At 45.9% G+C, this 16,055-nt stretch overlaps 2 protein-coding genes across 2 annotated transcripts; both read left to right on the top strand.

Annotated features, from left to right (window-relative positions):
* The first annotated feature begins 227 nt into the window (after positions 1 to 227).
* LOC135823685 (uncharacterized) lies at positions 228 to 2,638 on the top strand. Its single transcript, XM_065336532.1, has 5 exons — positions 228 to 1,047; positions 1,237 to 1,481; positions 1,686 to 2,203; positions 2,430 to 2,574; positions 2,622 to 2,638. The coding sequence occupies exons 1-5, from the start codon at positions 482 to 484 to the stop codon at positions 2,636 to 2,638; spliced, it is 1,491 nt and encodes a 496-aa protein (XP_065192604.1). The 5' UTR covers positions 228 to 481.
* An 18-nt stretch (positions 2,639 to 2,656) lies between these two features.
* On the top strand, positions 2,657 to 4,733 carry LOC135822614 (uncharacterized). The gene is made up of 2 exons (XM_065335428.1): positions 2,657 to 3,408; positions 3,577 to 4,733. Exons 1-2 carry the CDS (start codon positions 2,800 to 2,802, stop codon positions 4,336 to 4,338), a joined length of 1,371 nt encoding a protein of 456 aa, XP_065191500.1. The 5' UTR covers positions 2,657 to 2,799; the 3' UTR covers positions 4,339 to 4,733.
* The last annotated feature ends 11,322 nt before the right edge of the window (positions 4,734 to 16,055 follow it).

Below are 16,055 nucleotides of genomic sequence, written 5' to 3'. Positions count from 1 at the left end.
GGAGATGACACGAGAGTCGGCCACGGGTAGTACGTCTGCCGTCCCGTTTTTTAGAAGTAGACCGGCTCGGATCCTCAGCGAAGGGGACATTGATAGTGCAGTCAAGACGATGGTGGCGAGGATCACTGGTCTTATTGATAAGTGGGTGCAGAACGGATCCAACTGGACCGTTTCTCGAGTGAGACAGCTGGATGTGTCCACAGCAAAATACACTCCTCTTCGAGGTGAGTTTCTGTTCATCCGGCAGTGTTTGTTCGAAGCCTGTCGAATTTCTTGTGGAAAGTTGTAGATGTATTGTTTTGTACTAGATGTACAGTTTTTCGTGATTGTCGAGAGGGTGTAGTTGTGATGTGGTGTTACTCTGAGCAAAGCCTTCGTTGTATTTTTGTGGTGTTCTGTAGGTGGTGCAGCTGATATCCCGCCCAAATTAGAAAAAAAGAAGGCCATCATTAACGTAAAGAACAACGATGACAGATGTTTGATGTGGGCGTTGTTGTCAGCGCTGCACCCCGTCGACTACAACCCACAGCGTGTATCCAAGTACACCCAGTATGTGGAGGAGCTGCGGTTCGACGGTGTGATGTTCCCTGCAACTCTCAGTGATGTACCCAAAGTGGAGTTACAGAATGGTCTTGCAATCAATGTGTTTGGCTACGAGGGGAATCTGTACCCACTCTATCTCAGCGAGCGACAGGAGACTCCCATCAACCTGCTTCTTCATGAGAACCACTTCACATGGATAAAAAACTTCAGTCGTGCATGCGAGAATAAGAACAGACACGCAACACACTACTGCTTGCGATGCCTCTCCGCACACAAAACAGCAGACTCCCTGCAGCATCACAGCGAGAGATGTCAGGTGATGAAGCCTGTGCCAGTAGTCATGCCCACAGCAAAGGACAGCATCCTCAAATATACAAATTTGAAGCACAGGATGGTGGCTCCATATATCATTTACGCTGATACGGAGGCCATCATTGAGCCGATGGAGGAACAGCATGGCAGCAGCACTGTACGCACAGCACGTCATGTACCATGCAGCATCAGGTATGTTTTGTTGTTGGTGTTGTTTTTGACTAATGTTTGCTGTACTCATACCTGCACAGTGCTTGCTGTTATTCCTTCTTGTCTTGTTCTCCCCTAATTGTGTTCGTGTTGTAGTATGTGCATTTTGTGTGATTCCATTTTTTCAAAATCACTTATTCTTACTTTCCTTCTTCTTTTATGCTCTTGTAGATATGCTGCCATCCGATCCAACGGTGAAGTCCGTGGCGAGTTTGACGACTGCAGTGAGAATGCCATTCACAACTTTTTCGACAGTCTCAAAGAGTTGGAAGGCAGTATCCAGGAGGATTTGGCGGATATCAAGCCAATTCAGATGACGGCAGAACTGGAGCTTGAGTTTCAGAACGCAGTCAACTGCTGGATATGTGATGAAGTACTTGGAGAAGATCGTGTTCGTGATCATGATCATCTCACTGGTAAGTATTATAATTTTTTGTTTATTTTTGTTGTTTTGCAGTTGTGTGTAGATATGCGTATGTGTATAGTGCATTTTCATGTCTTTGTAGCTGTTTGCATCTGTGTTTTATCGTGGTGTATTGAATTGTATTGTCTGTGGTATCACCTTCACTGTAGATGTTTACTATGTTTGTGTATTCCCCTCTTTCTGAATATCTGCACAGGCAACTACCGTGGTGCTGCACACTACCAGTGTAATATTCAGCTGAGTATCTACCCAGATCGCCAGATCATTCCGGTTGTGTTTCACAACCTGAAAGGGTACGATGCTCACCACCTCATCGCCCACATTGGTATGACCGAGGTTGAAGAGGTGGAGTACGAGGACTCTAACCAGCGTAAGCGGATTAAGAAGGTTGGTGAGATCAGTGTCATCGCCAACAACATGGAGAAATATATTTCATTCAAGTGGCGTCAGTACCGCTTCATCGACTCCATGGCCTTCTTGAACTCCTCTCTGGACTCGTTGGTGAGCAACACTCCGGAAGATGCCTTCAAGCTTACTCGTACATTGGCCCATCATGACCTTCTCCTGCGTAAGGGTGTCTACCCCTACGAGTACATGGACTCCTTTGCTCGGTTTGATGAGACACAGCTGCCACCTAAATCAGCATTTGAGTCTAGTTTGACTGGAGAAGGTATCAGTGATGCCGACTATGCCCATGCTCAGAACGTATGGCAGGTAAGCAGCTTGTGCCTTCTGTATTGACCCTCGGAATTTCCCTGATGCCATGCTTTTTGCATTATTGTGCTCTACTTATGACTTTTGAATGCTGTTGTGATGTGCTCTACTCATTTTTTTTTGTACTCATTGCTCTCCATCTGTGGATGTGTGGATGCTTGTGTGTATGGATGTGTGCGTTTGTGTGTGTGCGTTGATGTGTTTTTTTTTTGTATTTTTTTTGCAGACATTTGAGTGCAGTACAATGGAGGCATATCATGACCTCTATTTGCAAACAGATGTCTATCTTCTAGCAGATGTCTTTGAGCATTTCCGCAAGACGGCATACAAGACGTATGGGTTGGATCAAGCCCATTACCTTACTCTCCTAGGTATGTTCATCAGTCTTTGTTGTTGTCCAATGCATTCTCTCCTTTAGATGGTGTTCTCTGTTAGTATTCTTGTGCTTTCTTGTCGGTGTATTTTTATACTTTTTGCATGGTGTATTGACTTTCGTGTTTGTGTTCTGGTGTGTTGTATGGTGTTATGTAGGATATGCATGGGATGCTCTACTACGGTTCACCCAGATTGAACTGCAGCTGCTCACGGATGTAGACATGCATCTGTTTGTCGAAGCCGGTCTACGTGGGGGCATCTCAATGGCGTCGCAGCGGTACGGCAAGGCCAACAACCCAACGATGGATCAGTACAATCCTGCCGAGCCCACATCATACCTGCTATACCTTGATGCCAACAACCTGTATGGCTGGGCTATGTGCCAGAGTATGCCGACGTCTGAGTTTGCCTGGTGTGACAAGAACCTGTCCGAGATACTGGCACACCCTGTAGATTCGAGCACTGGGTTCATTGTGGAGTGTGATCTTGAGGTACCTTCTTCGCTGCACCACTACTTCAATGATTATCCACTCGCACCGGAAGTGATGAGAACATTCTCAGATAAGCTATCACCATACCAACAAGCACTTGTGGAGGAGCTCAAAGTGTCAGCCGTAGATGGAGTCAAGTTGACACCCAGTCTCCTACCCAAGTCCAAGTATGTGTTACACTACCGTACACTGCAGCTGTATTCGCGTCTGGGCATGGTGGTGACCGCTGTTCACAAGGTGTTGGGATTTCAGCAGAGTGCCTGGATGGCTCCCTACATCAATCTGAACACTGCACTTCGCACGAGGGCTACAACCGACTTTGAGAAGAGCTTTTACAAGGTAAATGCAACCGTTGTGTGCAGTCTCGTATGTTGTTGTTGTTGTTTTTTGTTGTTGCATGTATGGTGCAAGTGTGACGTTGAGTATGCTAATTGAAAAATATGCTGATGTGAAGGAATGGCATGATATGATTCTCATGTGTCATGTTTGCCTGTTTGTGTGCTGCAGCTGATGAACAACTCAGTCTTTGGCAAGACGATGGAGAACGTTCGTAATCGAATACGCATCGATCTCTTGCGAGAAGAAAGTGAGGAGCAGGTACTGAGGGCAGTGAGCAAGCCTACATATGTGCGGCACGACATTTTCCCGAACGGGCTTGTCGGAATAGAAAAGCAGCACACTGAGATCAAGCTCAACAAGCCGGTCTATGTGGGTATGTCGATACTAGACCTGTCAAAGGTACACATGTACTCCTTCTACTACGATGTGCTGAAGGAGCAGTACGGTAGCAGAATCCGGCTGTTGTACACCGACACCGACTCTGTTATTGTGCACATAACCACCGGTGATGTTTATGCAGAGATGGATCTGTCTCTGTATGACACCAGCAACTTTCCCACTGACCATCCTCAGTACACTTCTGCCAATAAGAAAGTGGTTGGCAAATTCAAAGATGAGCTTGGTGGGAAATCCATGGTGGAGTTTGTAGGTCTAAGATCGAAGATGTACTCCTACATCGGGCAGGAATCGGCCAAACGAGCCAAGGGTGTGCGAAAGGCAGTCCTGGCAAATACCATCACCCACAAGGACTATGTAGATGCACTGCTCAGTCATCGTGTGTCTGCCAGGCCTATGACGGGTCTCCGATCACATTGCCACACAGTGTATGAGGAGGTAACCACCAAGGTGGCATTGTCTCCATTCGACTGCAAGCGGTATATACTGGATGATGGCATGGCCACACTTGCATATGGTCACAAGGACATTTAATGGGCAGGACCCCACATTGAACATGTTTCATCATTTTCATGCAAAACTCCCCGCCATTCTTCTGTCTAATATTCCTCCTTTCTTGACGTGTGGAGCTGGCTCCAACACTCTACATTTTTGTTAAATATTTCAGGCTTGTGCCTCAATTATATTGCAGGATATAGTGCATTGTGCGGTATAATAATCTTCATCGCATCATAAAATATTACCCTACATACTTTGGTTTGCAGTGTGTGCGCAGCATAGTCCATATATCATCAAATTGATCAAGTTCAGTATCTGCGGGCATATATTTCCCCAGCTTGAGAAAATGCTTATATACTTGCGTAAATTTATGCTCACAATGATGACATAAAAATGAGATTAAAGTCCATATGATGGCCAGTATGAATGTAGTTATGATGCTTGTTCTTTCGGCTGGTGAGGTTTGAGTGGATTTCTCTGCCACCACATTGCTGGCTCCGAACAGCACTGGTGCAAGCAGGAGTAGTTGTTGAGTAAGTTTAACTTTATTCAAACGCCCCTTCACTTTCTCATAGGCTTCGCTGTTGCTCGCAGTTGATGGCTCGGCTGATGGGGTGGCATTGCTTGAGGAGTCCATCTTGATCTTACTGTACCGGGAATTTTTTCTCACATCCATTCAACCATTAGTATGAGAAAAATTATGGCCAAAAAGGCTGAACGGGGATGAGTCCATACTGAGCGATTTGACCAGTTGAAGTCGTGTGTAAGGGTGTTTTCAAAACTTTGCCAACCTCCTTTTTCCGCCAACCAGGGCGAAACATTGGTGGTCATGTAATCTAAGTGCCAGGTCATGACATGATGTACATAGTGCAATCCCAGTTCCGTTGAATTCTCCATACAGATGTTCGCTAACTCGCTGCTGAATAAGTACAGGGCCACAATTTTAACATGGCTGATACCGTTTTTAAATAGTTCTTTTGCAAATGTAAGAAATTGCGTACGACCCGTTCTGGAGTTGAAACACAGTTGCTGCATCAGCACCTGAAATCTCGATCCACTGCGCCTGACTAAGCGACACACTCGTACCAAAACTCTAGAAAGCCGAGATGGTTTCGACTCCGGCGACGATACACATTGTGGTAGGTCTACATGACCTTGTTCTGCCAGTCGATCAGCAATAACAGCAGAAAGCAGATTTCTTGCAGTAGTCTGCATTGTGCACTGCATCATCGTTTCCCTCTACTACTATCCTTGGAAATATACCTCATTTCTTTCTGCGATACCCATTGGTTGAACTTTTCGGGGTATCCCTTCCACTTGACCAGCAAACTACCCTTACGTCTTTTCAACACCTTATCGATTCGAAATGTAGCTTGCGCAGTCTTCATGAGCTGCTGTTTGTAGAAGCTTCCTGTGATGGGTTCATCGGCAAGGTCTTTCACTTTGTAGGTGACCGGATAAGTGGGGAGAACCTTACGAATCACAAATACCTCTTCGGTCCAGTTGGGTGTGTATCCCTTCGCAAACATTCTTTTTTCCACTGTAATGCGAACTTTATCTCCGACTTGAAAGACAGGCTCATCCACAATGGGCTCATACAGTTGCTCAATCGGTTTCCCTAGGGAGGCTTCCATGGGGGTCATCCCAATTGTACGGTGTTTACTATTGTTGTAGTTGTCGACAAGTTTTTGCAGCACATCGATGTAGACGTTGGTCGAGCGAGCGGTGAAGTGCTTCCACATACGAGATTTTAGCGTTCTGTTGAAACGTTCAACGACGACGGCTTTTCCTTCATTCTCTGTACTGTACATGTGAATGTCGTTTTTCTTCAACCACTCCTTGAACGTTTTGTTATAAAATTCCGAGCCATGGTCCACCCATAGTAGCTTAGGTTTCCGATTGGTTGTGACGGTTTTAAAGGCTGAGACAACACTATCCCCGGTTTTGCTCTTAAGTGGCACACTCCAAGCATACTTCGTGTATATGTCTATAACATTGAGAATATATCTAATTCCTTCGTTATATTCGCTAAAGGGCTGCATTTCTACGAGATCAGCACTCCATACATCGTCCTTGCCGTAAACGTCCACTTTTCTGCGTGGGAAATGTACTCGCTTAGGTTTATGTAGCTCATCGGCAAGATCATCTTGCCAATCCCCACCAACCATGACTTGATCGTTGTGAAGGGTATCGTGAGAGAACGTACAGGAGAGGAATTCCAATACTCCGTCTATACCAGTCTTTGAGAAGACTTTCGCTACCAGGATGGCATAACGTCCGCAGACCGCTGTGCTTCTATCTTGAATGACTTGCGTATTGGTGTACAGGTTGCAGCCGGAATAAACATTAAGAAAACATTGTTTTAGTTCCGGTTCTTTATAGTCTTCGGCCATCTGCATCAATGCACGCCCGAAGCTGTCAAATATCAGAACATTATCGCCTTCCCTACACACCGTCAGCCAATGGTGTCCCCCTTCGGGTTTGTCCAATATCGGGAGTATGTTGTCCGTGTTACACACACAAAACTCGCCATGGTTTAAGGCAGGCAGGAGATCATAGCTAGTCACACCTCGGAACCCGCGAATGTGTTTCAGCGCAGACTCGATGTCCACGTTGCTCAGCTCCACATCCATACCTAGTATACCAGGGATTTTCCTTTCAGAATAGCAAGTGTTCGGTAATAGGGACTCCTTGTATTGCTAGCCACTTGCCGATTCTTGAAGACACTTTTGATAAAGGTGGCATCATCAGCCATGTACTCTTTGAGACCTAACATAAATTGTTCTGCGTTGATAAGTTTTGCTTCTTTGGTTCGAGTGTAGGCGTTGATCATATCTCCTATACCGGAATATTTGTCTGCGGATCCTGGTATGGCTAGAAGCTGAGTTCTTATTGCAGCCAATTTCACATTACTCCTCGAGTGGTTTGGAAGCGCATTAAGGTTGGCTGCTGCTGCAATCTGCTGGAATGGATAACGCGACAGGTGAAACTGATTGATTTGGTTGACCAGAGTAGCATAGTCTTTGAGGATTTGAAATTCGAGGGTATCTCTAGTGTTTTCCATTCTACCTCTGAGCCCCTGCTCATCCTCCTGATAGACTTGGTGTAGTTGCGGCCTTGCACTGAAGTGGCTGCTTTGCAGAAAGGCTTCCGGTATCTTATGGTCTACTAGGAGTTTACCAAATGTATTTATCACTATTCTATCAAACTTTGGCTCCATGGCGGTTTGCAGTGGGATACTAGCGGCAGAGATGTTTCGCCTCATTCTAGCCTCTGCTATGGACCCTCTTGCCATTCCAGAACTCTGATCATAATCGAGGAGATTCGATGCAACAGCATTAGTAACCGAGGATGGGTTTATCAGATCCGGATTGTTCTTAAATGTTCTATCATACATAGCCTTTACTCGAGGGTTTGATTTCACTTGGGAGATAGGAAATGGGCGATCTTCTTCGGGGATATAGGCCAGTGCTTCTCTCACTTGCCCGGAAAATTTCTTATAATCTCCACCTCGTACTGGAGGAGTACCTTGAACCTCCCACACGGTGTCACCTTTACTCAGGATATCCTGGGGGTTTTGTAATATCATCTTCATGGTCTCGTCTCTCTTCTCTGGTGGTATTGGGTGAGTACGGCCGTTGCACTCGATGCAGATAGGTTGGAAGTGCACCCGTATTCGCTCCATTTCTGTACAACGGGCTTAATCAATCTCATCCACTCCTACCCCCCGTGCTTCACAGCCAGCAATCCACTCAAAACTATCAACTTCGGATTCGATTTGGACAATTAGTTTTACTCTAGGGAATGTGACCTCCCAGGTGTCTCCAATCTTAGTGACGGTAACCGCATCCCACTCACTGTGGGTGGGTATAATGCGAACACTGACACCATCCATACTTACTATAGGCAGAAAATATTTTATTCAAACACAACCTTCGATGTTATAGAATCACAGTGAGTATAAAACTCATTGCGTGATGCATCGACCGCTAGAAAGGGTCTCCAACAAGCTTCTAATAGTTTTTCATAGAGTTTATAGACAAGATTAGCTTTCAAACAGGATCCGCCAAATAAAGTATGAAGATAGCGTTTGATGTTGGATTTATCTGTAAAGCGAAAAAGATAGAGGAAGTTGGTATTTATCTTCATATCTTTGATGTTATCAAAGCTTTGAGAGAGAAAGAACACATTAAGTTCATAATGATGGCTATACATGGTGAAAAACTTGTAAAGACATTCCCTCTGACTGCCATGCTTCAGTCCCATGACACGTATATCATCTATAATGACAAAGGACTTGGGCTGAATGTCCGTCTCTTCGATACACTCAGGCATTGCACTGTAATGTTTCAACTCCGTGCCTTCCTGCCTGTATTGCTCCGGTGAAGTATTGGAGATGACGTAAAGTCGTTCCGGCTTTACCTCTCGAAGTATTTCCTTGAGGTAATGGGATTTCCCCATGCTGCTCTGACCCAGAAATAGCACATTTTGTCCCCATGTTTGGAGGGAGGGGAGAATCTCAGAGTACTTGGGTTGAGATCGTAGAGACAGACCTGCTACGCGGAGTAAAGAGGCAGACCCTCCTTTCAGAGACAGCAGTGATGAAAAGTCCATACTTACTATAACGAGAAAAAATTAAATGTTAAAGCTCTGAGGTATAAACGAAGGGTTATGGGTATTTTCTATGCGAGTTCGGATACGGTCAGTAATGGTTTCTGGAGGGTTTGAGGATCGTCGTCTTCTACCTCTCTTCTTAGCTCCTGACTTGATGCCGGACTGTACTCTCGACTTTGCATGTTCAAACAGCTGCCTTCCCAGACCTTCAACCTCCCTCTTCAAACCGTCTCCTTTGCGCTTCCTTGCACGTTGCCCCCTGGAGAATTTGTTAGTGGGTGGTAGCTTCGATCGTCTTTTCTGAGATCGTCTCTTGCTTGCTCGAGTACTGCTTTTTCTACTATTTCCCTTTCGACCCCGGCCAAATACCTTGTCCACCAGATTGTCACCGACGGACGCTAGCGCCCCCATAGCTAAGGGTGCACCAACGGTTTTCAATATGGGTAGGGCTTTAGCCACGAGTCCCGGTGGAATGCTCAGTCCGCCTCGCTGCATCATGGGTTCACGGCCAGCTACCATCTGACGTCTGATGGACTCACCGTCTTGACCTCGACCCAAGAGCATGGGAAGAAGCGACATGCCTAACATCGCCCCCATCCCAAGCCCACCCCTCTGGGTGAGCTTTTGGCCTTGTTCGGGGTCTTGCATTCTTTTTCGAAGCTCCTCAGCCTGTGCACCTCCAAAGATGTTTTTGATGAAGCCCCAGATACCAGACCCGTACTGTCTTTCCAAAGTCTGTAGATCACCTCCCCACGCTCGGGGTGTGGTTTCCAAATCTCCTCCCTGCATTGTTACTATAACGTGGAAATATTTACACAGTCTCCCACTTGATGCCTTCTTCCTTGCTCATGGTATACATATACTGGTCGAGACATAATAAATTGACCTTGATCGATGTGCTTGCGTGACTGGGTACATTGATCGGGGCGTTGGCCACATTGGCGAATTGATAATCGAGTGACATGTTACCCCTGACCTTTTCATTGTCCAGCATCCTGTCTAGATTGAGGTTGATTGGTATCATAAAGTAATGGTTACAGTAATCCGAGGCTGTGATAGGTATTTCAGCCCCATAGGTCTTTCCAAAGAACTCTTGAACCAAGTTGTATCCACGTAAATAGCTCGACTTGTTATAGTCATAATAGTGCTTGGCATCACTGTTTTCGGAACACTCCCATCTGAACTTCAGCGGACTGTCGAACACAGATTCATCGTTAATGGTTACTCTGAGTTGGGAAAGATTCGCATGTACCATGGCCAGGCGATTGCTGAAATTACTGGCAGCGCCGCCACCCAAGACAGCATCTTCTCCGAGTTTCAGATCAGAAAAGAACAGGATCATCCTCCTAGGAATATCTGAATTGTGGAGTAGCTCCAGAGTACCTGCATCGTCTGTCAAACTCTTCTGTACAAGCCGAGGGCACCAGGTATGGAAATATAGTTCTTTAGGCAGACGCACTTGATCTACGTATGCCTTATCCATTCTATAGGTAGGGTAAACAAAGTCCAGCTGCAGCAGATCAATGTTGACAGGCCCAACACCTGTTAGACTGTTTCCTCCTCCGCCTCTATCCGAGACAATCATATATCTAGAGAGCTGGGTTTGCGGTAAATCAAACCGTATTTTGATTTGTGTTCCTGGAGGCAACCACGCATCATCCACATTGAAGAAGGGAAGGAATGGTCTCATTTTGAACTGGAAATGCCCTGATGTCACACGGGCAACGTTTTCCAGAACAGTATTACTGAAGTTCTCCTCATTCGACAGGTGGACAGTGGGCCGTCTTTTCAGTGTCGTACCATCGAAATCATCTTCGCCATCTGTGTTTGTTGCAAACGCATAGGCGTGCGAGCGTTTTACACCATACCGATAATTCCCTAGAGGTATATCTTTAACACACTTCTGGGGGTCGAGTTTCTGAAGTCCGTACAGATCAGAATCGGAATATTGGAGTTTAGCCACGTCACTCTCCATAAGGCTAAGAATGTGTTGCACACTCTGCATATCTTGCACCTTGCTAGATTGCGTCACCTCCGTGCCATTTAGTTCCACGCGGATATTCTTGAACCATGAAAATGCAGGGGAGGTGGTACACACCCAGTGTGGATATGATCTGGCTCCATTAGCCCGACTATCACTAACTTCATACCGGAGTTTGACGATAAAGTAACTTTCACTCAAGGCAATGAAATTTGGTGATGATATATCCAATTCGCTGTTCAGAGAGGGTGGTGAACCATTTCGAGAATACAGTCTTACAAAGTTTCTCCCCTCTAGGAGTGATATCTTCTTTTCGGTTCGCTCTAGGATGCTATTCTGCACCACTTTAGTTTTCGACAGCAGCCCCTTAAAGGGGTCTGGGATCTGAGTGGCCACGACGTGCTGCGCCATTCTTACTTGTACGTGGAAAAATTTACTCGATTCTCAGATCCAATAACGCCGGGTACCCCGTGGTGATAAACTCTCCAGTGTTGTACTTCAGCCAAAATGATATTTCCGTAACGCTTGAGTGCGGAAGTAGAGCGCGTTTGTCTCTCTCTCCAAATATGTAATTGTTGATACCGTTGTGAGTTTGAATGGGGAACGTCTTCAAAATCCTCGAGTCCTGATTGTCTTCATATTCCACGGCCTGGGCGATCAGGTCTGTATACAACAACACAAACCTTCTCCCTCTAGTCAGATCAACTGCATACGGTGATGTGAAAAGACCAGGTTGTATGGTCACGGATTCTGCAATCGATCCCAAGCCCAGAACGACACTGGGGGAGTCGGGTTTCAGGATAATTTTTTTCCCGACAGGTACGCTGATGCTCGCTCGGCTTGTATAGCGGGAATAGGAAAACACAATATCTGGGTGATTTGCACTTTTCAGTGCCTCGTTAATGACTGTAATGAGATCTGCAATATCCGTGTGAGTTCCTGTTAGGATGGAGAGTTGAACTTCCCCTTCTTGCGTCTCCACGTACAATTTGTTACTCTCCGTATCAACGTTTTCAGAATGAAGTTCGAACTGGGCAGTGTCCAAACTGATGTGTTTCCCTATGGTATTCAAAGACCTGATACGCAGTGTAAAATGAGGCGTGAACGCACCGGCTATAACGGCAGAAGCGTTGTTTACTGCAGACAGTACCACCGCCATACCTACTGTACAGGGGAAATATTTCCCCATAATAACAAGGATGGCGTTTTGGAGCATGCATTTCCACAAGAGCCCGTCTGAGGAAACCTCCAGCCGAACAATAAGAACCTTGAAGGATGATATTGCGCAACTCAAAACTCTGGTGGGTAACGATAACACCAAAAACACCCTGATGTACAATGTCGGGGCACTACAGAACAGCAAGTTGAATAAAACAGATGCTGAGATCATGGAGGGTCGAATCAAAGAATTCGCGGAGTCAACGGTGATAGATGACGAAACCCATTTGAAAACGGATGGCAGCGTGAGGATGAGAGGAAATCTGCACATGAATGGCAAACGTTTATGCTGGCTGGATTACGACGGTGTGTCGGACACCTGTGCTGTACCTGCTGGGTGGGTGAAGAAGGAATTAGCCCAAATCCGCAAAATGAAAGGTCCTAAAGGTGATCCAGGATTTGGTTGGTATAGCGGAGCAGACCCTCCGTCGCCACCCATCGGCAGACAGGGTGACTTCTATTTGGATGCTACCACCCTCGTTGTATATAAAAAACTCATTGCGGGTTGGACTGCATTCGGATCACTTAAAGGACATCGAGGAAGACCAGGGGTTCCTGGACCAAAAGGAAGTCCTGGCCCGACTGGGGAATCTGGATTGCAAGGTTTAAGGGGCCACACAGGACTGCAAGGACCCCAAGGGCCATCAGGACACATAGGTGCTACAGGGCCGCAAGGACCCCCAGGAAACATAGGGCCCCAAGGACCTGAAGGATCGCCAGGCCCTCAGGGTGACGTGGGACCGCCGGGGCCCAGAGGTCCTCGGGGCCACAGTGCAAAGAGTCTTCCAATACTTTTTCCATAATACGAAAAACCAGAGTGAGATTATAGAAATGTTTCCTTTCTTTTCAATTCAACGAATTCATGCAATGGATGGTTTGATTACGGTTGAAATTGACTGTATGATTCATAAAGAACAATATTCTCCAAGCAAGTGATGACACGTGCACCTTAAATCAGTTTAGAATGCCTGCACAATGGTGGATAGTATATAGATCAATGCATCTGGATAGTCATCATAAGCCAGTGAGGCAGCAAGTGGTAGCTTCGGTTCAACTCCATAATGTTGGATGAGTTCAATCATTAGCTGTTCTTCTTGCTCTGTCATATCCACCGTCCTCTCAATAAACCGTTCAAAGTGAGCCTTACGTAGTTTCTTTGGGGTTATGACCTTCATCCACATTTTGAAGAACACTGGGGAAGTCTTGAATAGGGAAGCATTTCTCATCCATGCATCTTTGCTTCTGGGGAGATGAAGACTGAGTATCTGCACCATCTCTTCATCTTCATAGTAAATGCATGACAGGGCGATGGCATAATTCAGAGCTCTATACTCACTGCCCTTCTTCATAGCGTAGAGGCGTTGCCGAGTTTCAAAAAGCGATGGGTATAGCGGCTTACACACTCCCACCTTCTCGATAAAAGCCCCCAGACTTTTATCCACTGATTCCAGTCGCTGCACATCTGTGTAAGGCTTACTGGGCAGCATTACACGCTCTGCTACATTTGCCTCTGGCGCAAACAAAGAGCCCAAGACTAGACCACATTTCATGCAAACGACAGCTTCTTCCGTTTCTATTTCTTCATGGTTACACCCATCACAAAATTCAACTTCCTCCTGAAACTCCATGGTGCCAAATGCAACTGTAATGATCCTGACGCATTACTTTATCCCTTCCACTAATTGTTATCGACCAATCAGCATACTCTCGTCACCTCACATCCAATCAGCATACCCCACGTCACACTAAGGTTACACACACTTGTGTCATATATGCGAAAAAATGGTACTGGATCATAGCAAAATCCTCCTGGATAATGAACAAAATAACGATTAAAACACAATACACAATAACGACAACAACCGACAACAACAACCAACAACAACCGACAACAACCGACAACATCCGACAACAACAACCAACAACAACCAACAACAGCCAACAACAACCAACAACAACCAACAACAACCAACAACAACCAACAACAACCAACAACAACCAACAACAACCAACAACAACCAACAACAACCAACAACAACCAACAACAACCAACAACAACCAACAACAACAACCAACAACAACCAACAACAACCAACAACAACACCAGCATTATAATGCATGGATAGTGCATGCAGGGTCAGGGACTGAAAGTCGCACGCTAAGTAAGGGCAACTTGTCAGTGCACATCTACGATGTGCGAATAAAACGAATGCAAGGAAAGTGAACTTGTTGCTGCACATCTACGAAGTGCGAATCAGGGATTAGTATAATGACACGTGTACTAGTCCACCTTGTGTATACGTCTTTTCCGCAGGGCCACTGAAGGTCGCACGCTCCGCGTGCTTATGCGCGCATGCGCAATATGTCACTGCACATCTACGATGTGCAAATCAGGGAGTAGTACGTATTTTACTACTCCCCGGTGTGAATGCACCGAACGTGCACAAGTGCACGGTCGTCACGGAAAAGAACATGATGACATTTATGACATGGCAGGGTCAAAGGTCAAACCCTAGGGGGTCCCGGGGCCAGACCAAGCGCGCCCGATACAGTGTGCCTTATTTAACCCAAAGGTCAAAGGTCAAACCCTGGGGGAAGTCCTGGGGCCAGACCAAGCACGACCGACACAGTGTGCCTTATTTGGCCCAAAGGTCAAAGGTCAAAAAGTGTGCCAGAACCTGCCCCGCACTAACTACTGACTTGCACTGCTGAAAACGGTGCTCAGTGCCTAACTTCCTAAGTGAAGTGTCCTCTAGTACAGATATCACCTGCCCATCTTGACTTCGGTGTTCTATCAATTACCGTGATAACATTGAGACTCTCTCCACCTAGGATATGGCACGTGGAGTGTACAAAAAATACGAATCCAAATACAAAAATGACAATGTGGTATTTGGGTTCTTGGCAGCTCTTCGTTGGCCTCCCACTTTGCATCTACATGTACATGACTGTACTGTACATTGATTTTTGGATAGTGCACCTTGTGCTAATGGTAGCTAATTCATCTCTTCTAATCTCCTACTCAAGAGTCACGGTTGCATTAATAATTTCTATGTTTACCCAATGCTGTATACAGCAAGCTGTATCGGTCGTACATGTACGCCTCATCAGTAAAGCTACGGGCGTTTAAGTAAGGCGAGCTACCAGCCATGATGCAAAGGAGGCATCACAGGCACTCTCTATTTTAAAGGAATTCTCAGAGGAGATGGCCAAGGGGATCTACTGATGCAGTAGCAACCATAGTATCAGTAGTGTCGACGTTGCCGGATGAAATAGAGGGCATATAAAATACAACAACATCTAGTAATTTTTTGATAGAACAGATCATCGGAGAGAGCGAGGATAATTAGCGAGGAAACTGTGAACTACAAAATGACCATTCTGAAGAACATTGTTACTGTCATGAGGAGTGGGTGTTTGCTGTCTGAGGTAGGGGATGTCGTTCCGTGCTGAAATACACTACATCTGCAAACACATTTTGTGCTATCCGTTATGAACTTAGCATCGCAGAACAGAGGATTGAAACCGAACCTGACAGCAATGAGAAACATCGATCTCAAGTGCAGAACTTTTTTTCTTTTTTTTAAATTTCGGTCAGTCGGCTACAATCATTTCGTCTTGGGGGTTAGACAAGGGGAAGTAGCCATGTAGGGGCGTGAGCCCGCCTTTCGGCACCGGGAGATTCAGCTCGCTCAACTCGACTGTACTGAGTGAAGAGAACCAACACCTTGATCTGGTTAGCTGCGTCGTGGGGAAAGTACAGAACTTGAAATGACGATCACCTTCTTGTTCATGTACTTGCAGGTGAGCATAGTGTGAAGCCTGGAGCAACGCCCCCTCTTTAAAAGCACAGAGAAGGAGTTTGGCTTCAGCACACACTTTTTTCTCTTATATCATTGTTTTCTTCATTTCCACTATGTCCCATGACCAAGAGTCCATA

This window comes from Sycon ciliatum, chromosome 8, assembly GCF_964019385.1.
Source record: "Sycon ciliatum chromosome 8, ocSycCili1.1, whole genome shotgun sequence".
Taxonomy (NCBI): Eukaryota; Metazoa; Porifera; class Calcarea; order Leucosolenida; family Sycettidae; genus Sycon; species Sycon ciliatum.
The sequence above is the reverse complement of the archived record's forward strand: the minus strand, read 5'-3'. Positions and strand labels throughout refer to the sequence as shown.

Bases quoted from the DNA above. Each gene is read 5' to 3' on its own strand.
- LOC135823685 (XM_065336532.1), top strand. From the start codon at position 482: ATGTGGGCGTTGTTGTCAGCGCTGCACCCCGTCGACTACAACCCACAG. The intron at 1,048-1,236 runs GTATGTTTTGTT...ATGCTCTTGTAG, and splicing joins CATGTACCATGCAGCATCAG to ATATGCTGCCATCCGATCCA. The intron at 2,204-2,429 runs GTAAGCAGCTTG...TTTTTTTTGCAG, and splicing joins ATGCTCAGAACGTATGGCAG to ACATTTGAGTGCAGTACAAT.
- LOC135822614 (XM_065335428.1), top strand. From the start codon at position 2,800: ATGCATCTGTTTGTCGAAGCCGGTCTACGTGGGGGCATCTCAATGGCG. The intron at 3,409-3,576 runs GTAAATGCAACC...TGTGTGCTGCAG, and splicing joins TTGAGAAGAGCTTTTACAAG to CTGATGAACAACTCAGTCTT.